Source organism: Bolinopsis microptera, chromosome 8 (genome assembly GCF_026151205.1).
Source record: "Bolinopsis microptera isolate Bmic1 chromosome 8, MBARI_Bmic_1.0, whole genome shotgun sequence".
NCBI classification, from domain to species: domain Eukaryota; kingdom Metazoa; phylum Ctenophora; class Tentaculata; order Lobata; family Bolinopsidae; genus Bolinopsis; species Bolinopsis microptera.
The window spans coordinates 13,841,066-13,867,957 of record NC_087079.1 but is presented as its reverse complement, the minus strand read 5'-3'; the positions used below and the strand labels follow the sequence as shown (position 1 = coordinate 13,867,957).

The following is a 26,892-nucleotide window of genomic DNA, read 5'->3' as shown; positions in this document are numbered from 1 at the left end:
CCAAGAAACGTCTTTTTCTGCTGTCACATCAAAACCAAACGGACGAATGGACAATGTCACCCCTATTTTTTGCTTCTGTTTTGTTAATTGTCATTTAACCTGTAAATGTTATTTTAACACCTGTTTTATTATGCATGGATTACTGTTAAATATATCGAACAAATAACATAGATGCAAACAAGACAGCTTATTCCAGCTGATCCATGGCTAAAATTGTTTATATATGTCAGTTAATGTGGCCCTGGTACTATGTAGTCAGACTAATTCCCCGTGCAATTAATGTTATTTTTCTGTATGTTGTTTGCAGATTGCATTCAGATATCATTTCTGTATGAATATCATTCTCTCAAAACTTATCTGGTATGAGTTTTCTAATAATTTGGGAGATTTAACCCTATACACTAAATAGGAGTGCAGCATGGGTGATCAAGATTACAGCTCAGACGCCGGACTAAAGCGTCCCCCACCCCCAGGTTAGTTTTATCTACTAGTAACGATTCTACTGATTACGATTCTACTGATAACGATCTTATCTACTGATAACGATCTTATCTATTGATAACGATCTGCAAATTATTTCAATAACTTTATCATTAAGTTGTTTTCTGAACTTGTTAAGTTTTACATTGTCCGTGATACATTTTTTAACGTGATTCCAAAGTCACAAAGCAGTAAAGTTTTGTACTTTCAACAGTTGTATTACTTTCAACACGTCACTACTATATAACAAATATTTAGAGTGAAGGAGTACGAATGTGTTAGTTCGAAATATTTTCAAGTAATGCTTCCCTAAAACTCCGCATTTCACTAGTCAATCAGAGATAGTCAACATGTCAAATCATTAAAATTAAAGTTCTTGCAATAAAATATAATTATTTTCAGATGAGTACAGCAGTTATGGGGGAGAACAAGGAGGAAACTACGATGCCGGAGCCGGTGGAAACTACCAGGAAAGCTCTGGTTACAGTTACGACGCCGGTGGCCAAGCTGACAGCGGTGGCCAAGCTGACAGCGGGTACACCTACGATCCCAATGCGAGCAGCGCTGCAACTCCATACGATCCAAATGCTAACACTGGTAATCAATATGCTCCCAAAGCTAGCACTAGGGGCAACAGCTATCACCAGGAGGCTCCAGATGCTCAGCCGGACGAACAGCAGTCCCAGGGAGGTGGCTACAACCAGGGAGGCGGCTACAACAACCAGGGCAACAACAACTACAGAGGTCGAGGAGGAGGCAGAGGCCGGGGCCGGGGCGGCAATAACAAACAAAACTATTACAACCAAGGTGGCAATAACTACAACAGCCAGAATCAAGGCGGTTACAACCAGCAGACCTACTACACGCAAGGCCAAGGTCAGCCTGGAGGTGGTCAGGGTGATTTTAACTACGGTGGGGAAGAAGGTGTCGATTACGGATATATGTCGAAGAAGAGGAGGATTATTGATGATGTCTACAGATTTCTGGTGCCTACCAGAACTGTTCGTGTGATCATTGGCAAGGGCGGTGAAACAATCAAGAGTATAAAATCTATTGTTCCTGAATCAAAGATATCCATCTATGCTCAGGGAACCAACAATTCTGAGATACCCCACAATGCGTCCGACAGAGTTATGAGCGTGCAGTGTCCGCTGGAATCCCTGGCCAAGATTTTGAATGAACTTGTTCCTAAAATGCAGCTTTTCGAAGGAGGTAATCGGTTGCTAAATGTCTTGAAGATCATAAAATAAAGTTGATATATTCAATGATTTAGTATTGAGAATGACTTGGAACTGTCGGTTCCTTATTTTTCATGACGGTTTGTTTAAGATTTATACTTTTGTCTATCCTATTTCAACAACATTCCATCGCAGGTAAACTCGACATCAGGTTGCTGGTCCCCCAACATTCCTGCAGCGCAGTTATCGGACAAAAAGGAGCCACGATAAAACAAATCAAAGAAGAAACTAACAGCAGTTTTATCGGCGTTCACAACGACCCGCTGCCAAACTCAGAGGAGCATGTAGTGAAAGTAATAAACACAGATCTGCAGGGCTGTGTTGAGGCTGTGGTTAGGGTATGTGCCAGCATTACTGAGACGAAGGGAAAACAGCACGTTACTTTCTACGATCCCCAGGTATGGCAGAAGGGTTCCTATGGAGATACTGGTAGTTGGCTGGAGACAGCGAATGATTACGGCGGTGGACGTGGGAGAGGTCGCGGCGGGCGCGGTGGACGCAGCGGATTCTACAACAACCGTGGGGGCGGTGGTGGCGGTGGATATGGCAGTGGTGACGGTGGTAACAGCGGATATTATAACCAGCAAAACAGCGGAGGATATGATAATCAACAAGCTGAGAACCAATCCTACAACTACGATCCCAACACGGAAACGGCGGCTGATAACAACAAAACGGAAGGCCAAGGACAGGAAAACTATGTTTCGTACCCGAGTTATTAGGCAGCAGTCTGACAGACTTGTTATCACAACCTGCACTCCCGAATTTAACATATTTTATTTTATCATTACAAACTTTGTTAAAACTATATGATGTTTCACATTGACGGTGAATAAGTTATATCGATTGTTTGATAAGAGACGACTATAAAGACTTATTCGAAGATCCTAACGATTATTTGATTCGCCCGGAGGCGCTCTTGAAATTTTATGTCAGCCGAAATACAGACTGTTCTTTTATAGTGCTGACCCTTTCGAAGTTGAATAAACTTAACTTATTAAACATTATTATGTGGAAGTTGAAACATAAAATTCGGTACACACTTTATCTCTGCGATGAATTGAAATGTCCTGGCTTCGTTTTTATAACCCCCTAGCGCGTTCCAATTGACGACTTTTTTGTGAATATTTGAAACCCTTACGGGGACCTTGATTTAGTAGAATTAGACAATTATCGGCTTACTTAACTTATTTTTTGATGTTATTCAATTTGAAATGCTGAACCAAGGGTCTCTATAGTATAACTATTTGTCGCTTTGTGTCTCTATAATAAGTTTTATGATTGACCAAATATATAAAATATTTTGTTTCACTTTATTCTGCTGGTGGAGCCATTGTCCATTTGTTGAGCCTTCAATTTAGCGGCAAAGGTGGAGCGGACGCAGCCTGGGATCGTGTGATTCGTACGGCGCGGGGTATATGTTTTCATCAAAGCAAATCTGTTTCAGAGTTCAAGCATACACGAACGTACATATTGCAGACCTTGGCGATTCGTTGATAATACTAATTAATTAACTTATGATAAAGCTGACTGCTAGTCATTCACAAATTAAACCATTTCATGATAAATTTAAGATTTGTTCTTCGTATAATCTAGTATTTACATTTTCTGACCCAACCACTCAAACTGTCAGGAGACTTATAATTTAAAGTGGACAACTCATTTGAACGATAGCAAACACTCTGTTCTCAAAGTTTCTTAAGCGAGATGAACTCTTGCTGTACTAATTAGCTTCGTCAGGTAATATGAGTGTACCGTCCATTCTCTCATCTAAATTCTCAAATCATACTCGTCTTAACATTTTAGTTTGCAGTCCAACGAGTTGGATCATAATGTCCTCAAGTCTTAGCATACTCCGATATGTGCATATTGCTGTTCAAGATATGCATATTCCCTGGAGTTGTTCCGTTCAACTGTTTGGGGGACGATTTGAAGTTGTACACGACATCTGTTGTGTTATCATCCGACGAATCATCGTCTTCTTCAAATGGTCTCGTTGATTTATGTAGTTTAGCAATCGATAAGGGAGTAGTCGACAGGGACTGCCTGTTATTGGTAGGTTTTATTCCGTGAATGTCTGATGGTATCTCGAATCTGTGTTGCTCTGCTGCTCTAATAGGATCGCGCTCGATGTTATTGTAGATGGGTTCTCCGACTGTTTCCTCTCTCGCTGTCTCCGTTTTAGGTGGCTGAGGTGCCTTGATGCTCTTCAGTGTCCCTGACTTGCTCCTCATTGTACCTGTTCCATTGCTCATCATAGTTCCGCCATGGGTTATCACTGGTGACTGGTAAAGCGCCATGGATTGAGCACGCTGGACAGTGACAATGGGTCTAAACCCAGCACTGTTAACAGATTGGGCCCTGCTTGGTGGTCTTGATGATCTGTTGTTCATGGTGTTGGCTAGGACTAGAGGACTCTGACTAATCGTGCCTCGTTGTGCGTGTAGTAGTGATCCAGATCTCGTCATAGTGCCACTGAACATCATACTGGCCCGTTTCTCTGCATAAGTAGGCCGGGTGACCGTGCAGTATACCCACATAATGTAGGGGAACAGCAGCAGAATCAGCAACCCACAGACACAAGCCACCGCCAGCATTATCTCGAATATAAAATCTATTTCATCCTCACAGAACGCACTGGTTGCAGAACTCGACACCTCTCCTTTCACTGTGATATTGAAGGAGATATCCTCGTCACATTTGCAGTATAGAGTGGTGGTATCTATCAGTTTGCTGGAACAGAAGAACTTGTCCGCATCTGGGTACAGAGCGTCTGCCATCAGTCCGGATAGGATTAACTGGAGAATGGTGGCTGCTAACGCGGGGAGGCACACTGTTGTCACCACAACCGCAACCGCAGGTGTCCTTAGACAGCCAAACATAGATACAAATATTCCAGCCACGACGACCAGTCCTCCTGCCCACCAAGGCTTGTAAAACACCTCCATTTCATATTTCCAATGAAACTCAATAAGTAGTCCGACCGTGACCAGTGCTAAACCTAGCAGGAGGAGAAACACGGAGGTCAGGAGAAACGGAATAGTCTTGGAACGGGAAACTTTGTAAGGTCCCCTTAACTTCATGTTTAGTGTCTGTGTGGTGGCGTCTGCCGAGCAATATGTGGTTTCTGTTCCAGTGGGACTATTCTCTGCTACTTTAGGAGATTCTTGGATAGAATCAGGAGGTGGCTCACCAGGACTTACAGACTGTGTTGGCGCACCAGTGCTGTCTGAAGATAGATTATTAGGGCTTTCTGGTGGTGCTGAAGGTGGTGCACTTGGCCTCTCTGGCGGTGATACTTCTACTGTAGGAGATAAGTCCGGTTTAGCAGAAGCCAAGTAGTTGTAATGCCGAGGCCTTGAGAATTGTAGCGGTCTAGGTCTAGCTGGAGTAGAGTAGGATCTAGTAACGGGGCTCCTCTGTTGAGTAAAAGCCTCCTCGTAATCACTGTTTACATTTAGGTCATTTTGAGAAACCGAATCCTGCATTGTGAAACGAGTCGTTAAGATAAAACGAAGCAAGTAAAGTAATGTAATGATACAACGAGCATTGCTATTGAATGTGGAGCCGCAATTTAGCTAACTTGAGGAAATTTTCAATTTAAAGTTCACAGTCAAAGCAGAACTTGTACACTTACAGAATGGCATTATACGTGTAAGAGAAGTGTTAACATTAGCAAGAAAAACAACAAACAATAGCAATTTTAATCTACTGTGATAAATGTCAGCTTCTTTGGAATGCCATTATCAGATGTGATGTTAAAACGAGAAGAAAGAAACAATACGTCATGGGGATGATCAATGGTCATGAAGCAGCGAAACTAGAAACGGAAATTTCGCCGTGGTAGATAAGTAAAATGTCAAATGATCCCTGTAATAAAATTATCACAGTGAGGCTTCTCCCGGGGTGATGTTACTTATGAATACTTTTATAAAATCAAAGCCTTACCCGCAACTGCCAAATCCACCCTGTCTTTAATGCTAAAACTATTGATGACATGATCGAAATGCCACAATATAAACCACCCCGCCTCCTAAATGTACAATATAGTAATGACAGGGATCGTGACACTACCAAATGTTTATATGCTATGACTTGACAGAAAAGCCGAGACGTGATCATGGTTTTGAAGCCTCTCTCGTTTTAGTCGAACAACCTGTCGAAATGTGTCACGTAATATTAAACTTGGCAATTATTAGTCGGCCACACCGTATAAAGACATAAGTCACCCATAGGCTGCCACTCTGTGGTTATGTTCCCATATGTTTCATCCCTCATCCCTTAATAATGGAGGAGGCGTTTAGCCTTATATGGTGTGGAAGATCGAATTATTTGATTCAAACCAGATAATTAAGCAAATTAGATCTCGAGAAAAAATCAAATTACAGCTGCATGTAGTTATAAATCTCTGCTCTTCAAATTCTGACAATTTAATTTCGCGATTTCTTGTCATATCTTATCTTATATCTGACAGTTGTAGTCAGTATTATCTATTCAGCACTAAGACAGATACTGGTAACTACAGGTGTACACTGTAGTACATGTGTATAAAGAGAAGACATCAAAGAAATTGACGTCAAGAACGATATCAAAGGTCGAGCCGTCTTGGAGATAATAAGTATTCCGTACTTAGTAGCAACAAGTAATTATTCGAATTAGCCGCATGAACTAAACTACACAATTAGGACTAAAACTTTGATAAAACGTCGCTGAACGTCCACTGTAAGGTGGGAATTAGTGAACAAAACGTAACAGCAACAAGAGCCTAGGACGCTGGCTATCGAGAAAACAACTGCCTGGAAGTCTATGTGAACTTGCTGTTCCATCGGAAATTACCCAATATTATCAGCCCCGCCTGACATGAACAACTGAGTGCACAATCGAATATAACTTTAAGTTGACAGGACGTGGCGAGTTAAACTTGTGTTTAAATAAAAAACAGTGCAAATTACGTGTCGAACTTGATTACGGAGAACATAGTCAGTGTATACTAGCACAGGCTAGAATATCGTACAACTAGACTAGTATTACTATGTTATACTTATATGGGTAATCGACTACATATAAATCTATAATTGGGGCCTCTAAAGTCTAAATGCTTTCAAGTCTGTGTATGTTAATTGTTGTTATAAGGTCATATCCTTAACTTGGTGATTGGCTTGCAGATCTCTTCAATCCTTGTTATGAAACGCTCACGTATAATAAAGACCAGAGGTAGAAAGAATTGAGAAATCAACAAACTGTGAAACTGCTGTTGACAGAGTAAAGCACATGTGATAGAAAAGTTCACGGCAGCATCAGATGTGACTAAACGACAAAGATATGACATGCTATTAAATGTATGTCATGCTAAATGGTAATGGCAAGAAGTGATGATAAACTGCAGCAAACAAATCTATATCTAACAGTTTTATAAGATTACTAAGTTGCACTTGCGATACATGATGCGTAGCAAATAATTTTGTTTAAAGTTTATAATTGCGTATAATCGTTCGTTTTGTAAGTAGACTTTGCACTGTACACAAAAGAAAACAATTTTGTTTGAAATTACTATTTTATCGCATAACTACTGGAAAACAAGTGTATATTATCATAAACTGATGCATATAGTATGCATAATATGCATAATGTATGCGTATATCATTAACTCATTCAGATCATGTCAAATCAAACTGTGAGCGTAGTGGTCAATTACTTTTCTGTATTCAATAAGCTACTCCTCAAAGAACATGGCCTGCTGCTATCAAGGGTCAGGGGTCTGAAAATGTTTTACTCTTAAGAAACGCAATATCATAATTACTTTCTTTATATATGGAATTGAACAGCAATATTATTACATTGATTCACTAGCTACAAGTCAAATATCAACTCAGCGTCTTTCAGTTTTAACTAATCTTAAGATTGGTTTGTCGTGAACAGAAATGAATACTCCAATCCAAATAATTATGCATGATAAATTCACCCTCGATATACATAAAATAAATAGTATGTTTCAGAAAAAATTGTATACACCATGATAATTTAGACATGCTTCTTAGAATTCTGACAAACATCTATTCATGTGATGGCCGAAAAATTCTGATCTACTTTTACCTGACGAATATAACAGTTTTCCAACCTTTTGCGAATACTTGAACTTGTTTAATTGCTTGCTTTGCAGGCCCTGCTATAAAGAGATGGTACTCCGGTAAAATCTTGAATAAATTAATTCTTATAATCTGCTTTTAGCTATTTTTCTGCCCTTTTGAAGTCCTTGACCGAATTTTCCGGCCTGAAGTTATCACCCTACATCGATAATTTTTTGTTAAGTGCCCAAAACAGTCTCAATCCCATTGATCATCCCACTAATCACGCGGTGAGTGAGTAAGGATCACGTGGAGGACGTTAAACGGGTAGGACTTTAACCCAGCCGCCCCGCTTGCCAGCGTGTTTCTTAGGTTTGATCTCTCGGAATGACTTCTCCAGCTCCGACCGGTCTGGTGGGTATATCAGCTCGTACAGAACTCCCTCCGTCATGTCGTGTAGATCTGAGAACTCCAGCTGAAAGGTGTACATGTTAAATCCTGTAGTAGTTAGGTTAGTTCCAGGTCAGAGCCTGTAGCGATGGTTACTGCAATTTTGTGAATTATATTAGCCGGCTTCTTGCGAACCCAATCTTATTCTTAAGAAAGTCCAATCTTATTCTTAAGAAAGTCCAGGAGGTTCAATCTTATTCTTAAGAAAGTCCAGGAGGTTGGTTGTGGAGACTACAGTATATAAAACACTAGCTGAACCGTGGGAGTTACGTACAGGCCTCTGTGTCATCCAACCAGAAACCAGCTACTTATAACATGACCACTGACCAGCCATCACATTAGGCAACCTTCAAAGTATTAATATAAGGTGCGGGTCAACCTTTCTGCACTCTGCCGTGCATTTTACTTACCCGAAGCTTTATGTCTGCTCCATAACTTTGCAGCTTCTTCAAGAATCCGTCGATTGCACAGGGGTACAGACTCTTAGATTTGGCTGTTCCCTCCTCCGGAACGTAGTAGATAAACACTGAAGTGTAAATGGAGGGTAAAAGTTAAATATAGTCGGTTCGAGAACCTTCTGTTGTTTGGATCTTACTTTTGGTGCAGACTGTTGTTCTATTTTTCTTAGAAAGCCTGTTTCTAAGAGAGTCTCTTTCGGAATTAAGGATTGAAAAACTAAACCGTTTCAAGTTGACGGCGTGGAAACTATTGCGTAGAAATATTGGGGATTTAGTTTACCTGGCACAAATTCGGTAAATTTGCCGTCTTTAACGTGACTGTATCTGTAGAGGTTAAATCGTGGAACTGCTTCTGGCATCTTGTCGGGTAATTCATCGACATTCACGTTTCTGCTGTCAGAGCAGCGGATCACCTCTTTTTTGTTGTCAATACCCTGATTGGGTTGGCAGTTAAGATATGTACCTTATTGGTTATAAAATCAATTTTTTGTTCGGTTAAAAATTGTTTACCACCAAATTTGTTGTTGACACATTTTAGTAAAACGTCAAATTTATATTGAGAAAATACTAATAAATAGTGTCAAAAAACTAAAAAACCAGGTTTTAAAACTTGTGACTTAAAATGTCAATATGATGCCATCACATAAATACTGCATACATTAAAAACGAAATATTAAAAATTGTATTAATATAAAAAAACGAAAATTGAAAATCAGAATTTAGATTGGTAGCCTCATGGCACAAAAGGGATATGCAACGTGTAGCATAAGCAAGTCGCCTGATGATCGTCCCAAAATGTAAAAGCATTTGTTATTTATTTGAACGTTGAAACTTTCGCACGTGGTCAAATGTTTGCATTTGTCAACGGCTAAATTTATAAATGGTTAACGTTTCACAACTAAAAGTATTGCAGATCGTGTACGGGGAAATTATTTCCGGCAGTGGCCGTGTGATTAACAACTAATATAATAAGGTATTTCTTATTTATTGAATATCATGTATTTTAGTCTTTTACGCACTTAACAAATTCCAGTATGTGACTTAAATGATGTTGATATTATCAGTCAAATATTATTGATATTATTTGCTAACATAACAGCCAATATACTCAGCCAATAAAAAAGGCATTATCACATTTACCTATTCCAAGCGACTGAGAAGCCACCTTTCAACGAATAGACGACATTCAGCACAGCTTGACCAAGTAAGCCTGTTTACACTACAAAGGTCAAAGGGTGAGTAAGTATAATCACATTCGGTACCTGATTCTGTCATTCTGAAGGTAGCCTAGAAAGTACTGAGTTCTAATCACGTGATACACTCTACCACAATTGGTTTTGAAAACTTTGTGTTTAGTAGAAATGGGACTGCTGGTTCGTTTCTACACATTCCAATATGCAGGGTAATTCTACGAATTAACAATACGCCCAGTATAGATATTATATCTAGGTTCAACATTTAAACCATGAAAGGAATCTTGGCTATTTTTGTGGAAACCTTATACTTTAAAGAACCAAGAATACAAATTTAAATTGCTGCTTTTAATAGCTTTGTTTCTCGGAACTGTCTAAAACAATGCAGAACAGCCGTGAATCAAATATATGGTACAACTCTGTGAAATATGGATAGTGCCACTTTCACAAATCTCGGTACACCGAATCTGGATTCTGAAAGCAAGTCATTAAACGTATCGTAACAGTCCAAAAATGAACTCGAACTGAATAACTAAGATTTTAATTGTTTTATGTTAATCTTATTAAGTACACATTTTAAAGACAAATATTTTACTCACGAATTGTACGAAGTTGATGAAACCTTTCACAAATTTATTGATCTCTTTTATAGCATCATCATCAACTTGCATATCTATATCTGGAATCTTCTTCATCTGTCTGCTTCGGGCGACCTCCTGAAATAATTAACGCTCATCATGTTCATGTTTATTTGTAAATCAAAGTAAAACCTGATGAAGATAAAAACAGGGAATTATACCTATTATAATTACTAGCAGTTGTGAGTTCTGAAATATAATAAGCTGTGAGATGGATGTTTGCAGAAAGAATCCATTAAAAATGAGTGATATGAAGTGGCGGCATGTTAAAAATTATGCGATGAAATGCCGGCTGAATATAAAAACCCTTAAAAAGTTCTTTAAGAAAGTCGGCAGTTAGAAAGTCGTGAGAAAGTCGGCATGTGAACAGTCGTGCGCCTGTACCATTGTGACCCGTCGCCATGTCAAAACGTGAGGAGGCATGTGCAAATTGGCCTTCGTAATTACCTTTGTCTCTGTGACTGTCGGTGCCGGCAAGTTTCTCATCTGTTTGGAAATACAGATCTGTGGGAGTGGGCCACTGAACAGTGAACAAGCACGACTCTGCTGTGATCACGGAGAATCTCATGATACAGCCTGACCCAATGATCCAGATAGTGGGGGAACTCTGTCACCAATATTCAATAAGTATTCAATAGGCACTAGGCAGCTTATGTAGACTTCCAACATGAACTTAGAGGAACTCAGAAATATACAAGGCTTGCTCTGGAATGTTCTTTGTTGCTCCACCAAGGAGAGTGTTTGCAAAATTGTATTTGAACTGCTAACATAAGATATTAAGTGTTGCAAAATGTATTTTCACTATTTTACTTCGCCCAGGGCTATTTTCTTCACAAAAAGACAGATAATAAATTTACAAGTCGTGCTAGGTCAATGGTTTCAGTAACTTTTACATGTGTACTAATATGCTCATGCATGCGGCGTGGCCAATTAGTCATGACATTCAAACTCTGTTGAGAAGAACAAGTGTTGAACGTTGGGTTGAATTAGTCCGGTCGTGGGTCGCAGCTGCTGACAGACCTGCATGAGTGTACAAAGCTGAAGATATTGTCACCAAATTCTTTTAAAAAGTGCCAAACTTTATTTTCTACAATATGCTTGGTTCAGCTTATGGCTTGGTTATATGGTAAAGTTCTCTAAATCTTGTACCTGTCTCTTACAGTGGATTGATCTTAAATTGATGCCAAGGCACAAAGACTTCATATATCTGAAGCTAGGTTCTTTGAACATTCAGCCGCTTATAAAGTCAATAACCAAACGTTCCCGGATATTGATAAAATCTAAAACCAGCATTCTCACCTACCCACTATAACTCAGCTGCCATTATTTGATGGTTGTATCACACGATTAATCACGTGATAACAGCAGTGAAGGAAGGTAGTTGCCTGGTTGCAGCAGTGAAGCACCTGTTCTCTGAAGCTGCCAATCGCGTGACAGTGAGATACCTATTATCACTTTAAGTTTAATATTAAAAATAAAAATCGTATATAAAAAACCGCGTACCTCTTCTGAAACGGCCTCTCGTTTGAGTTCTTCATACTTGCTAAGTGGTTCGATCTCTCCCTCAGACATCATCACGTATTTCAAAGCGTTGAAATCTACGTCACACTATAAAACATTCACGGCTTAAACTAAGAGTTTAAAAATTGCGTGTATTGACAGTATACGAACATTGGGAACCGTAAAAAGCATGATATTGCTGCGCGAGTTATTAACATCTGATTCACCAAGAAACCACTTACTCACGTCATTTGCTCCGGTTAGGCGGTAAGTGAATGTCCCTTCTTCGTAGAGCTCGATTAGGTTTGATTTAGATGTGGTGTATGCAGCCCTGTCAGACACCTAGGAGAGGAATTATAAGGTCACTAAGTTTACAAATCGGCTCAAAAGTCTTGTTTAAAATTGTGATAAATAGTCTGAATTCCAGAAGTAAGTGAAGCTAGTTGGTTTAGAAAGTAACTGAATATCTGGATGTAAATAACTTACGGGAGCATCTTCCGGTTGCCATGTGATCAGCACGTGTTCAAAATGTCTTCCACGTGCCTCGTCTAGTCTGTAGATTATAAAACAACTTTCGTCATCATCTAGCAGTTCCAATACCATATCATCGTAGTCATCCTCCCAACTCTGGTCAGGCCCCAGGCAAAATGCTAAACAGAAATATCCTAGAGAGAAAGGAGATAGTGTGTTAGGGATTTTAACAGGAATGATCAGGGATTATACCAAAAACATTGAGAAGCTTCAAAAACTCATCTTATTAGCAAAACCCACAAGGCAAATAGTTTTAATAAATATTGCAATAACGCTGTAAGGAACATATTTAATGTTTTCATTAATAAAGTCAGTTCTAAAAATATAATGTGTACTAAAGGAAACTTACCGTCTTTGATGACGACCTTCATAACCCGATCATAGTAGTTGCTGGTGATGTACTCTATCAAGGAGGGATGGGCTGAAAAACATAAAATTTTAAGGACGGTCTTTCCGAGGTCTCATAACTTTGGCAATCAAATTAAAAGCGGTGCGCTTACACTTACAGTCTATGGTAAAAACCTAAAGTTTACAAAGTGAATGATGAATATATGATATATCCGAAAGTTTTTCTGGCGGTTTAAAGATTCCTTTGTAGATTTATTACCTTTGACAGCCTGGGATCCGAGTTTATTTGGATTATCATTTCCCAGATTTTCTGTAGCATCTGAAACGAATCTGTTTCAACACAATTTACAGCGGTTACTTTAAAAAGGAAAGCCTAGTCGTATAGAGTTTGATAAGCTTTTTACATTAAATCACTTGACAGCTTCACTAGAATTAAACATTAAACAATAGGATTACATAAAGGTCGTAGAGGACAGCTCACTCCGACAACCATGTAGATTTGATTATACGGCCTCAGCTGGTGACGGAAAGAAAGGTCAAACTTAAGCTAAACGGACACTCTGTGAAAACGAATAGCGATGTCAGTAGTAATTTCTACTTGCTCTACAACAATTACACGAAGTGCATATAACATTAGACTTATGCTGTCACAAATGAAAGGGAAATATACGCACAGGTATCTGTTGAAGCCGTACGTTAATACTCCGTGAACAACTCAGGGATCTTGAATAAATGTAAGTCTGAACAGTATCATTCATATTTATCGCACATAGTTACCTGCAGTCGACGAGTCGACTGTTCGTAATTCCGGGACTTCGCCCCCTAGTTGGTATGCCTCAAAGAGCCCAGCCTTTTGCTGGACCTGAGGCCGTCTCGCAACCGACGCCATGGTCATAAGAGAAGAGCGACAAATTTAGAGAGTCTGACACGGAAAAAAGAAGAATCGACAGAGACTGTGTTTGCGCGGAGTGGATCCCAACGTTAGCTCGGATGATACAGTATATTACTCTACTGACATTCCATCGGTAGCTCCAGCTCTCAACTCCCTCAACAACGCAACAACAACGACACACAATGTACACGCCTATATACTTATATAGAGCTGAAGCAAGAGTTGTACTATAATAAGTGCGTGTGTCTCAACACGTATTTAATGCAATTTATATTGCAGTAGTACGGCAGTTATGTACACTTCCCCGGCCCTCATTCTCTCTCTATCTTTCTCTCCACACATATGTTTAACAGTTAATAATGTGGCCTTTCTTCTCTTCTCAGTCATATGTCAGAAATTACGTTCATCACATGTTTGAGGAACATTAAATTGCCAGCTTGCCAATCTTTAACAGCGTCACTACCAAACACTTACCGCAAATTTTTATTTAAGTAGTTCTTTTTGTCGGGTAAATTGTCGAATTGTCATCACCTGGTTGGTGGCTTGATATTATTCGGTGGTGAGTGTTCACCTTTTGTCGAATGGCTCCCTTTCATAGACGAATGTACCAGGAACTGTTTTAAAAGCAATGCCATCGTCCTGCCACTAAATTTCACTTTTAAACTTTAATTGGACTCAATTGTCGCCTCCTGCATTATTCTTACGCGTGGATAAATTGGGAGAGCTAACCAACTTCCCGGTGAAATGGCCGGGCCGTGTTTTTTGTAGACCGTATGAAATATGGCCTCATTGTCCTAGTAGTCAGTAGTACGTTTCTAGAGAAACGAAAATTTCACACCTTATAGTACAGCTTCTGTAGACTGTAGGCAACTGTTGAAATTAAGTGACACGTTAATCGCAGCGGTGTTGAAGCGGATTTAGGGGGAAATAAAGCTTGAAATAAAAGCTTGACCTGCTTGGTTGATGGCATATTCGGTGTTGTGGTAGCGTTCATTGCGAATACTACCAATAGTCACATACTGCGGGTGGAATATGAAATTTGGTTCGAGGAAAGTTACAGAATTGGTAATTAAATAGTGCCCTAATAGCAATGAAATATATAAATGATGACAGAAAAATTAACTGTTCATACAAAGATTATAAGTTACCGATCTTAATATAAGAGTGAATCAATCCATGAAATTGAGAGATCGAAAAATCAAAATCAAAATTGATAGAATATCGGACGATGGAAATAAATCAATGATCTGAGAATGCTTTTACGTGCGGTTAAAATGAAAGTGCAGTTTGAAGTCATCTAACAAATTACTTTGACTTTGACGCTGTTAGAATTGCATCCCTTCCACCATCACAAACACTGGATTACTCACATAATGGCTCATCTAAAACTTACTATGATTTATGAAATCGCTACCAAACCCAAAGTCAGTCAATGACAGCAATTCTGAGAGGCCATTAAATGCTTGTACCTTTTCCTGAACCTGTGGTCTTTTGAGCATCTTTTTACTTTTCTAGGTGGTTTAAGTTTTTTCAAATTTAAACTGCATTATCTGATATCTTAGCAAAATGTCCCCATTATATATCAAATATTATGCATCAACATTGATTCACGACAAGTTCATTTACAGTGAAGCAAAACAAGTAGGCAAAACTCTATCGGTAATCAAAAGTTGGTGTTCACCAATAGCTAATCCTGAGGACTGACTGTCAACAAGAGCAATTTTTCGCTATAAGATTCGTTTGTAATTATCGATCAGTGATTATATTATAGTGGTCCTGATCGAATATTTTGACTTTGAGTTTTCTTTAAAACTGGGGTTACTGAGAAATTTATCTCAAGTTTGATAATTAATCTTGAAGTTGAGTTTTGCCATTCACTGGATGCAATACATACTTTAAGGTTTTCGGGGATGCACCTAAGTGGGCCCATCTCCCACAACAACATGGGTTTGATAAATATTAACGTTTACTGTAGAAGTCTTTCAAACTTTAAGGTTTCCTTTTGGTTACAAATTAGTTAAAATTCAGTGGCTTTAACAAATTTGAGTGTTGTAAACTGTTTTAAAAGCTTTGTAGATATTGTGTTAGTTCCTGAGTAGTGGAAAAATCGAAAGTGAAAGTGTCGAATTTTTAAAAATGAAAAAATATCGTTGGTTCATCATGGTTGGTACCGAACACAATAATATACTGGACTAAATGCAAACTGTTAAATGTTTTTCCTCTGCTATGGCCATTTTTTCCGACCATAATCCGTACGTGTGATATGATTATGGTCTCATTGGCTTTGGCTTTCCCAGATTACATTAGATAAACGAACGTTTTATGCCTTAAGCACTATGAAGACTGTTGGTAACAGTTGAAATTGTGTGACATGTAAAAAGCTGTGATGTTGAATGTTGATGCGGATGTTGTAGAAAACCTGGCTTTTTTATTGTCTACATATTGATATTCGGCATACTCGCTATGGTCAGCGATTAATATTATTACGAAAATGTTGCAAAGGAAACAGACAAGTTCGAAGAAAATAATATGTTATGCAGACTTGGTTAGAATTAAATAGCGCCTATATGCAATTGAAACATCTAAGGTTGCAAAAGTAACTGAAATAATTAAAATGATTTTAATGACGAATAGCGTTTAACTTTAAGACATGAAGAGCACTTATGCATGATCAAAGACTGAAAGAGTTGTCAAAGACGTACAGAAACTTCTAGCACCTCTGATAGCACCTTCTTGTAGAACTCGAAGAAGTGATTGAAAAGAGATCGCGTCCTTTCTGACGCGTGACAGCTCGACTAGCCCATCAGCTTCCAGCAGCGATCACCAATAATATCCTATAATCGTTGTCACGTGTCAAACAAATCTTACTTTTAGTTGGATACTGGAGGATGCGACGCCTCGCAGAGGATAAACAATTTTATCAACTTCATTAGCAGAAATGCTAACAAAATATAGCAGAGCTTATCGAAAACTTACGATGGTTAATGATTTCGCCACCAAACCCAAAGTCAGTTAGATGCAGCGATTCTGTTAGGCCATTAAACGCTTTTACCTTTTCTTGAACCTGTGGTCTTCTGAGCATGATCTTTCTAGGCCTAGGTGGTTTTAGTTTACTGATTTAAACCTCACATTTTATATCTGATGTCAAGGCAAAGGGTCTTCACCGATTTCAAGCATTAAGTACTTCGTATTATTTATGAAAATCAAAACATATCAAACAAATTAACAATGGAGCAAAACAACAAGATGAAAATGCACTGGTGGTAAACAAACGTTGATATTTGTGTATTTGTGTGTGGTGTGGCAAGGTATTCAGTGTTCATACTGAAAATGGGATCCTAAATAGCTTCTGACTGTCAACAAGGCAGCGCGACGGTTCATTAGAAGAATTATGATTCGTTTGTAAATTTCGACCAGTTGGAGCGATCATTGTGTGGTACTGGTCCTGGAATTTGAGCACTTATGTTCGATTCTGAGGTTTCCGGAGCTATAAATGTTAGGGATGATAATTAACGTGAAGGTGATGACAATTATTCTTCGGGTTTTAAATTTTCAACACTTTTGTATATAACAAATGATTTGAGATTATGTTCGTTTGATAAAAATGCTGATGATAAAGTAAATCGGTCGATTGCTACAAAAAATCGATTCATCGTTTTTCGGTTCTGGTGCTTGGTCATTAAAATTACGCTGCTTTGAAAATTTTGAGGGTTGTAAACTGGTCTTAAAGCGTCTATAAATTTCGTGCTAGTTTCGGAGCAGAAGAAAAACCAAGTGTCGAAGTTAAAGAATGACAAAAATATCAAAAGCTGGTACCGTTTACGAATTTCAAAAATTTACTGCATTTATTACAATCACTCCATTTTAATATTCAACCTTTAAATCGAAAAATTCAAAACAAGCCTTTTTGAAGAAGCCGTAATAACGAACAAAAACTCATCTGCCTTGATCGGATTAAAAAGTTAAAATCAGCAACTGAAATAGCCGGCTGATATAAAATAAATAAATAACAACACTATATTTTTATATAAAATAACAACACTATATTTTCCAACTTCTTTGTATTCCCGCCGCGAAAGCGGCACTGCAGTGTTGCTTGTAACAGCTAGTATAATTCGAACAACTGAAACCTAACTTGTAGTTAAACCAACACAACAACATGCCTAGCTTACGTTACTGTCCAGTTTTGCTGGGTGTTGCCACCGGTGACAAGGTAGGCGCACTGAAACTCTCAGCTGAACATAGCGTTTGTCTTATCAAGGGGGCAAAATGAAGTTAACCTACTGAAAAAGGAGAAATCTGATAAGGTTTAGTTGTGCAAATAGTTAAGTTTATAACAGTGATAAAGCATAGTAAATTGCGATGTTATGACTATACTTGATATTTCGTGAATATTACCACTATAAAGTAATTTCCCCTTGATTCGAATGATTGCCACAAACGATTTTTGATTCTGATCAATTCATAGGTGCATGACACTTGGTGGCAACTTAAATTGGACAAAATTATGAAATTGGGAAACCAATGGCAATATGATCCGCATTCCGCAAGTTCCTTCTTTGAAATACATGGGTCACCATGACTAGAAGTAATCCTTATACTTTTTCTCTCCGCTGGTTGGGATCATCAGAGCATTTGGCATGTGCCATGTCACCGATGTCTTATAAACAGCAAGAATGCTTGACAGATCGGCATTAATCAGTACGACACAAAAATGTGTCAAAAAGACAAAAGAGTGCATTCTTGCAAAAAAATGGGAACTCCTGAAGTTAGGATGTGAATCAAATAAAAAGGATCAGAGTTCTGATAAGTGGAATTTTGATTAGGTATCCATGTACAGCAGAATGAATCATTATTATTCAGGGGCCGTTATTGCCAAGTATTGCTGTTTATTGCATGATGGAGGTCATTTGGCCAGTTGAAAGAAAAGCAGGAACACTATCATATTATGGGCGCCAAAAACACCACAGGACAGCCGGTATAATATTGGCACTGCACACACACCAGATACCTTGAACGTGCGTGTTGGCCGCCTTGATACACCTGGTCCAAACCAGTAAACCTTCTTAAACAGAGCTACTTATATAGAAAGTGTGAGCTACTTTGGTCCAGGCTGTGTTCCCTTTTATGTCACATGGTGTTAAAACTGGAACTATCAGTTTGTTTTCAACAACTATTCTAACAGTGTTCCTAACTATGAACTGACGTTCGATTAATTGGACCGAGAGTTAAAATTGTTTTAACGTGGTACAAGGGTATGATGTCTTGGTGAAGTCCAAGTTGGTCATCTGAACAAGTTACAACATGACATCTCACAATTAAGGGGTTTCAATAATATAACTTTTAGAACTTTTATGTTAAGTAATATAAGTAGCTGAAAGTGATATGAAAGTTGTGAAGCTGGAGGAAACTCTGGATTTTATGTCAAATTATGTAAGCAAAAAAGATCTAAATGGCCGGCGTTTTGAAATGGCATTATACGTTCAAATATAACAGCCGATAGTGACATGAATGGTGGCTGTGAAAGAAACCGGTGGTTTTTAAGTGACAAAACTGGTACGTGTCTTGGAAACGTCAAACAACCACGCGTCCAGTCAACAGTCAACACGGCACTCTCAACTACCTACAAACATTGGGTTTTAGAAAATGCGTAAGAAATAATTCCTACCTAGTCTGCATTTTACAAACCTGAAGTTGACTGGTCGCGAGAGCTCAAGCTGTTGTTTTGACTGCTAAATACGAGTATGAAGTTGGAAGCCTTTCAAATGGTCCGCTAGACGTATAAACCAGACTGCAAATTGTGCTGAAACGTAGGTTGCACCGATACATTTAACTATTTCAGACCTGCTTCGGATCCCAGCCAGGGCAATATCAAGCTGACTGAGCTGATCGATATCCACGAAGCGCCAATCTTTTTAGCATACTACCATCTTGTCAGTGAGTCTTATCCTCGACACGTACGCTACCTTATATTGAGCTATTTGTGACATTGCGATGACAACCGACGTACGCTCGACTTTTGGATACTCACCTCTAATATCAAATAGCTGTTGCAATAGCTTTAATTCAAAATGAGCATTAGCAAAGAGTTGACAGGTGTTGAATTTTGGAATCGGGAGAAAAGTGTTAGAATTTATATCTCTTTATGTCCATGATAACGTTACTATGTGGAAGTGGAAATTCAAATCAAAGCCTTATTAGATAAAATTTATCCGTGAATCGTATTTATACGAAAAAAGAAATGACCTAAATTACCTTTCGAGAAACTGCGTAAACGGTAAAACGTGCTTCAAATACACATAATCATATGACTGATGAGATAAGCTAACAAATAATATGGGATGGTCTTTTAGAAATGATCTTTGAAGACACGCACATTGTTTTCAATAATCATGTTTTCTTATAATATGACAGACAAGTGATTGATGGTAGCAGTTAGAAAATACTTAAACAACATTATTACAACAACTTGGCAAGAGGTGGAAAACATTCGAACAAGAAATATTGAAACCATAGTTTACGTGTGATTCAATTTTAAGCTCAGGCCTGGCCTCGGGAAAATTAATCGGATCATGTTATTCATCAGATGCAATTTATACCACGCTCATAACTCCTCCCATTAATAATTTATAAATATCGTCATATTATTATTATCAGCGGTAAACATCATCTAAATTGGTTATTATTAGTTAAAAATGCCCGATGGAGTGAAAATTAGAAAAAATTCAACGTATGGTTGTATCAAGTTATGTTTGGTGAAATGAAATAACGATTAAAGTATGAACAATAAGCATAAATTTCAGGATGTCGTCACACTCACTGTGAAACAAACGGCCAGACAACAAACGTGGTAGCTTTATAAAAACCTGCCATGCAATAGATCCGCCATGCAATAAACATAAATCAGATTAACAGCTTAAAGCTGTTATAAGTTGAGAGGAAAATTCTTTTCCTCTACACAAACCGTGCAATAAAATGGTATGGCGTACGTGTAGTGATACAGTGAAGTGGATTGCATCTCAAAATGAATTTCTGGCAGAAAACTGTCCTTTTTAGACTTTCTACGTGAGGATCACAGGGTAACCCAGAATTAACACAACCAGGAGTGTCGACATGCAATCTTTAGCAGTCTGCAGTAGTAGGTGAAAATACTAAAATACAAACTGTACCCAAAACCTGGGTGTTTATTCACCCGTACGTGACCTAGCCCATGTTTTGTAGTTATCTGTACATCAAGCGATAAGGATGTTGCAGTTTGGAAATTTGTCATGATTATAATTCCTCGACCGTTTTATATATTTTTGATGTCTGCATTCTATTTTGTTGGGGACGATAACAGAATTCGGAGATTTTTTACACTGTCTAAAGATCAGTTGAGAAACATGTATCTTGGCCTATATTAAAGTATTTAGGTATTGTGAATCCTTTTTTTAAAAAAACACCTTAACGACATTTCTTTCTTCTTTTTTGTCTCAACCTCTCCAAACCAGCCTCTCGAATCCGTCATCTGTCAGTAATATGTTAGTTACTGTTTTACAGTATAATTGGGTCTGTAACGTATAATCTGCAGAATCAGTGAACAGACTATTAGTCAAAAACTTGCTTTTAATTTCGAGAAGTTGATAATACCATAGTCATTAGTAATGGTCAGAAGATTATAATTGTATATTGATATCACACAAGAACCCGGCCATATGAGAAATAGCAATCTTCTTAGAATGTCAATCCATAAAATCAGAAAGATGGAAAGCAAATCAATTTATTATTTTACTTCATATAACAAAATTCATGCATACTTTACAGTAATCTTGTTTTTAATCAATTAAGGTAATGATAAATAGTACTAATATAGGTAATGATAAATAGGTAATGATAAATAGGTAATGATAAATAGTACTAAGGTAATGATAAATAGTACTAAGACTTACTGTGATTGAGGTTATCATATCCGCACGCTTTCAGAGTTTCTGCTAATATGTTATGGTTATTACATGTTTCCTTTTTTTCTCTCGGATTCCTTAGCATTGCTTTTTCTAGTGGTCCTCTTTCTAGTGATCCTCACTAAAAGCAGAGTAAAGCGATTAACTTGGGTATGCACACATCAATTGGTATTCGGTCTTAAACCCAAACTGGAATTATAAACCGAATCTATCCAATTAGATGATAAGCACTCAATGTTCTAGTAAAAGAATAAGATTGAGATTCAAAGTTTAGAAGCTATACAACTGAAAAGCATTATGTTCATTGTAAGATAAATATTTTATTCTAATTAAACATCGTTCAATTAGAATGAAATATCTACCTTGCAATGATGTTGAACGCAAATGAGTGGCAGTCACTGTCAGGCACCGCGTGGATAGCTGAAAAACGTTTTAATAGCAGAAAACGTTTTATCTTTAGGTTTTTGCCCTTGGAAAGAACTAAAAAATGTCTGAGTACAGAAGTCAGATTGCAAAAGAACCCCTAGAAATCGTGTCAAGACAAAAGTAAAGATTCCCTGACGATTCGTTTTGAGGTAACCCAACGTCTATCTCATTCAGCCAAGTTGGAGGTGTGAAAGTGCCTGGAACTCGACAAAATCATGTACCTGGTCAAGCTATCACACTAAAATCAGATAGAATAGTACCTGCAGGCTGCAGGTCGAGAAAGCACGATTAAAATGTACGAAATATCTGAGGTAGTGGTACCGGGTACGTACGATTTTATGTTATCTTAAAATGATTTTTCTGACAAGATTGGAGTAATCGCAATCAATGCCAGGTTTGGAAAAGTTATACCACATACCAGTTAAATCATATCTTTTCAGCAAATTACTTACGGTACCAACATCCAAAAATGTTTATTAAGTTGCCTATAATTCTTTACTGGGTGGCGCTCAGCCTGTAATTCCGACAAATCTCTATTCGTTTATGAACATTATAGCCTGGGGTCCTCAGGTAAATAATTCTTTATCACGTTACAAATTATTCGGCATTATAGCACTGTACCCCTGCAGGGGTCGTTTGCACTCGGCAGCAGCACCACTAGCATCTCAGCGGCATTTTCCAGTCAGTACTATTGGATCGACTCAATAATTGTTTATCCACAGATCAGAACATTTAATTGTCATCAACGATAGAGATGGTGTAATGAATAGGATCAAACTTACTTCAAATAATATGAGTAGTAGTAGTACATTCCTTTACTCCACCGAGTCCACCGGTAATCTCTTGGTTTTTGTTAGGTTTATAATCATGTGTTCTCATGTAAGGCGAATGTATAAAGATTAAAGGTTCTCGTCACTGAGATGGGTTATTAGGTTTTGGATTGACGTTCTGATACTGCGCATGCTTACGCACAGGGGGTGATAATATTTGTGGTGAATACCGAAGAAACAGTATATTCAGACTGAAATCTGTGAGAGAAAACTTTCGACACATTGTATGTTGACAATAGTTTAGAGTAAGCAAAAACAAAAAGTTGTTATGCCAAAACCTCGATTTAGACGCTCGGGCAAGGTGTTAATATATATTATATACTGCAGCTGCATCAGCTTTGGTCTTTATTGAAATATTTTGATGCGGTTCCAATGTCATTATTTCTTAGCAATGCGGTAGTACTGGTTCTTTTGAAATATCATAATGCTTAAGACTATAACTTTAATTATAAGTATAACAATCCAAAATGTTTGACTTCATCGTGAACAATAGAATTAATGAAGTCAAAAGAAGGTCGCAGAATAAATAAAATCCCAGCTTCATACAATCACTACTCCAACAAAATTAAAACAAGATCTTCGGAGTGGATTTAAGTGCTTCACATATTATGTAGTATTGTTTGAATAACACAAAAAACAAATGCCTATATCCACTCTCATCTTACGTATCGCCTCAAGCAGATCTGTTGTCTGATTTGATTCCGCTTTCCTACTCGATGTAGTTATTCGTAACATGGTCCTACTCCTAGAGCGTTAAATCTGGGTGCATGATATCAGATATCTCTTTGCAGAATACAATTTAACTCAGGCATCAGAAACAGTTTACTGTTTACCCTAGTATTACCCTAGTACCCTATTACCCTATTACTACCCTATTATTACCCTAGTATACCTGGTATTAACTCATTTTGTGGTATTCAAAGATTCGGCTGGACCCTTTGATTGAGATATGAATCGGGAAAGTACCTGGGGCATACCTGATACTTTTACGACTTCCAGGGAACTGAAATATTCGAAAGAATATGAGGGGGCAGAGAATTCTGATGTGGACTGTTGGATTGTAAAAGAGCTGAAAGTCAGAAAATTTTAAAAGTCAGATTTGCAAAATTAAAAACTTTATCGTACAGAAATTGAAACTAGAACAATAAACAAATGTTGAGTAGAACTAATGTTGACTTAGGAAAAGTAATTTACTCTTATACCAAGGTCAATCTGAATTAAAAACTTGTCACATGAGAAAAGAAGGAGCGGAGAACCGGTCCGGACAACAACAAACGAGGCAGACTTCAAGTCGGCCCAGTCTCGGACTCCAAGTTACTCCAAAAATATAAACTTTGCGTTGATTGTGGGCCACTCTGTACAACCTTAACAGTACAAGTATTAAATTATATGCAAATTCCATACAACTGTACGTCGGAGTTTAACTGTATAATGGTGTCTATAATTAAAAGCACATATTGGCTCTTGTGACGTCGAGTGCAGCTGGTAGTGGTACGGTACCAAGTACCAACTATAAGAAAAGAGAAGAAGTTGTACTTGCAGTTTTGACTTTCAGATAGGGGGTGGCGGAATGTGAAACCTGCATGGTTGAAACAGAAAATAGTATTGCGATAACGGAGACAGTTTGGAGACTGCAATTAACAAACATGATATAAAGAGAGCGTTACAAGATAATTATAATTTATATTTCTATTTATGTGCGTGTGCTACGTCAGGGGATACAGCTATAATTGGTTTTGATTAATAATGTATTACGAAAAATTATGCTGCTTTGCTTACTACATACTACTAATTAAACCAAAAAGCAAAAGTGCTGATTTTTCATTCATATTTTGTTCAAATTGGCATTTATATTTGTTCGTGATGTACGTGAGCACTTATATTATGAAAAATTACAAATATTATAATTCAAATATTTTTTTAGGAAGAGCTATAAGTGTGTATTTATTGGCGAAAAAATTTGCCCCGATGAAATCTTTTTAAAATAGATAAATATGCCTCAATATGATATTTATTATGGATTATATATTTATTATGGATTATAACCCCGCCTGTTAACCCGCTAAATTTGATCAATGATCCCCAAAACATTTATTCGAATCAACTTGATTGTCAAGAACCCATGTTGTTATGCATCATGTTTACTCTCCTTAGATAAAACCGCACAAAAGTGTTTAGATAATAAGCTAGTAGTGAGTGTAACAATCCAGGCGCCCTAACTGAAGCTTAGTTGTAACCTGCTCTAGAGAGGCTGTTGGGTGTCAAATAAGATCATCAGAGTGACCTCAATTAATCAGTTATTTGTGATCTGAATCAGCCTAACGCGCTTCTGCCTGTTAACATTTTAAAACTGGATACTGATTACCTGAGGACCCCAGGCTATTATGTTCATTAACATAATAAAGATTTAACCGAATAAAGATTTGGCGGAATGACAGGCTGAGCGCGGCCCAGTAAGATACTGATTACTGACGGTAGATGTTACATTTATTTACTGTCTACAATTACCTTGTCATACGTTGTAAATGTATGACCCGCCGCGCACGAAGTGCGCGGCTCGCCCTGTATCGTCAGGACGATAGTGAAACGACCGTGGGGGTCGCAACGTGATACAACAATTACTTATATTCCTATCAGCATCTCATAGTCGTAAGAAATAGGGATGATGATTAATCACTCTACACTCAACTGTCACGTGACTTCTTCAACCCGTTCTCTATCTAGCTGACCCTGAACGACTATTCAAAACCCTAACCCTCTAATCTGATCCCAACCCTAACCCTAACCCAATCCTTAACAAAAGCATATGCTGAAACCCTAATATATATATAACCCTAACGAGAAATTAGACCAACTTCCTTGCATGGTCATATCTTGACGGATGTAACTCGTCTAAATTTCTTCGAAGTAGCGCGCGCCGCTTTCTTCTCGAAATGGCAAGAGCTACTAAGTAGCGCGCGCCGGGCCAGATCATTAACAATGGTCAAGGTCATATCACGTGATCGAGACAGTTTTTCGCGAATATCTCGCTAGGGGAGCATTTTAACCCTATGTCATGGGGGTGATTTGGGATCAGCGTCCGAAAATACATCGATTCAACTGGGTTTCAACTGTCGGGGGCTCTTTTAGAACAAACTCGAAGATCGACTGTAGAGTGTAAAGTGATTTAGCACGCTCGAAGAAATGGTTCATAAGATTTCAGATTAAACAGTTTTAAAAGCAAGTAAGGAGTGGATGAGCATCAAAAGATTAAAATGATTATATACAGTGGTTACAGTGAAATCGTTCAACCGAATTCTATAGTTTAAGCTCGAGCATTAATTTGTCCATATCTACATTTCATGTCAACATCACTCATATCTGCACTACAGTTTATAAACTGTTTATAAACTGTTTATAAACTGTTTATAAACTGTTTATAAACTGTATAAATACAATAAACTCGAAAACAGAGGTTTATTATTTCAGGTACTGTCATCAATAGGTTTTAATTTTGAGAAAACAACATGTTTGAAATAAGGATCATGTAATGTGCTTGAGCTGGTTAAAGATATTTGAACCATTTCTATTAACAGACGTAATGATATTTTATGATCAGCAAATATTTTATTTCTACAAAATTGACATGTTATTTTCGATGATCCGACCTCATGGTTGACTAAAATAGATGTGAATGGGGCATCCCTATCATAGCACAAGAAAACTATTACTGGGCCGCGCTCAGCCTGTCATTCCGCCAAATCTTTATATATATTTACATATATTGATATGCGATATGCGATTATCATTACAAAACATATATTTTGCGCGCTCAGCATTCCACGCGCAAAAACGCGCCCGTCAGAGAGACTTGCGCGTATTAGAGGGTTCAGTCCCACCAGGCTATGTTAATGAACATAATAG

General features: G+C 38.0%; 2 protein-coding genes across 5 annotated transcripts; one reads left to right on the top strand and one right to left on the bottom strand.

Annotated features, from left to right (window-relative positions):
• Positions 1-413: 413 nt before the first annotated feature.
• Positions 414-2,837, top strand: LOC134820042 (heterogeneous nuclear ribonucleoprotein A1-like). The gene is made up of 3 exons (XM_063830227.1): positions 414-473; positions 883-1,692; positions 1,854-2,837. Exons 1-3 carry the CDS (start codon positions 419-421, stop codon positions 2,438-2,440), a joined length of 1,452 nt encoding a protein of 483 aa, XP_063686297.1. The 5' UTR covers positions 414-418; the 3' UTR covers positions 2,441-2,837.
• A 4,423-nt stretch (positions 2,838-7,260) lies between these two features.
• Positions 7,261-21,854, bottom strand: LOC134819860 (twinfilin-1-like). 4 transcript variants are annotated; one of them, XM_063830010.1, is made up of 10 exons: positions 21,722-21,854; positions 13,161-13,220; positions 12,903-12,974; positions 12,509-12,687; positions 12,269-12,364; positions 12,026-12,130; positions 10,484-10,600; positions 8,972-9,125; positions 8,644-8,759; positions 7,261-8,258 (listed from the first exon to the last, which is right to left on the bottom strand). In XM_063830010.1, exons 1-10 carry the CDS (start codon positions 21,816-21,818, stop codon positions 8,103-8,105), a joined length of 1,152 nt encoding a protein of 383 aa, XP_063686080.1. In that variant the 5' UTR covers positions 21,819-21,854; the 3' UTR covers positions 7,261-8,102. The 4 variants fall into 4 exon arrangements, with proteins under 4 accessions (XP_063686080.1, XP_063686079.1, XP_063686078.1 ...); XM_063830009.1 differs by lacking the exon at positions 21,722-21,854 and adding an exon at positions 16,770-16,884; XM_063830008.1 differs by lacking the exon at positions 21,722-21,854 and adding an exon at positions 13,679-15,733.
• Between the last annotated feature and the right edge of the window lie 5,038 nt (positions 21,855-26,892).

Excerpts from the sequence above, each read along its gene's own strand:
- LOC134819860 (XM_063830008.1), bottom strand. The coding sequence starts at position 13,796 with ATGACCATGGCGTCGGTTGCGAGACGGCCTCAGGTCCAGCAAAAGGCT. Across the intron at positions 12,688-12,902 it reads GAAGGTCGTCATCAAAGACG|GATATTTCTGTTTAGCATTT; the intron begins GTAAGTTTCCTT and ends CTTTCTCTCTAG. Across the intron at positions 8,760-8,971 it reads ATTTACCGAATTTGTGCCAG|TGTTTATCTACTACGTTCCG; the intron begins GTAAACTAAATC and ends TTTACACTTCAG.
- LOC134820042 (XM_063830227.1), top strand. The coding sequence starts at position 419 with ATGGGTGATCAAGATTACAGCTCAGACGCCGGACTAAAGCGTCCCCCA. Across the intron at positions 474-882 it reads AAAGCGTCCCCCACCCCCAG|ATGAGTACAGCAGTTATGGG; the intron begins GTTAGTTTTATC and ends AATTATTTTCAG. Across the intron at positions 1,693-1,853 it reads AATGCAGCTTTTCGAAGGAG|GTAAACTCGACATCAGGTTG; the intron begins GTAATCGGTTGC and ends ATTCCATCGCAG.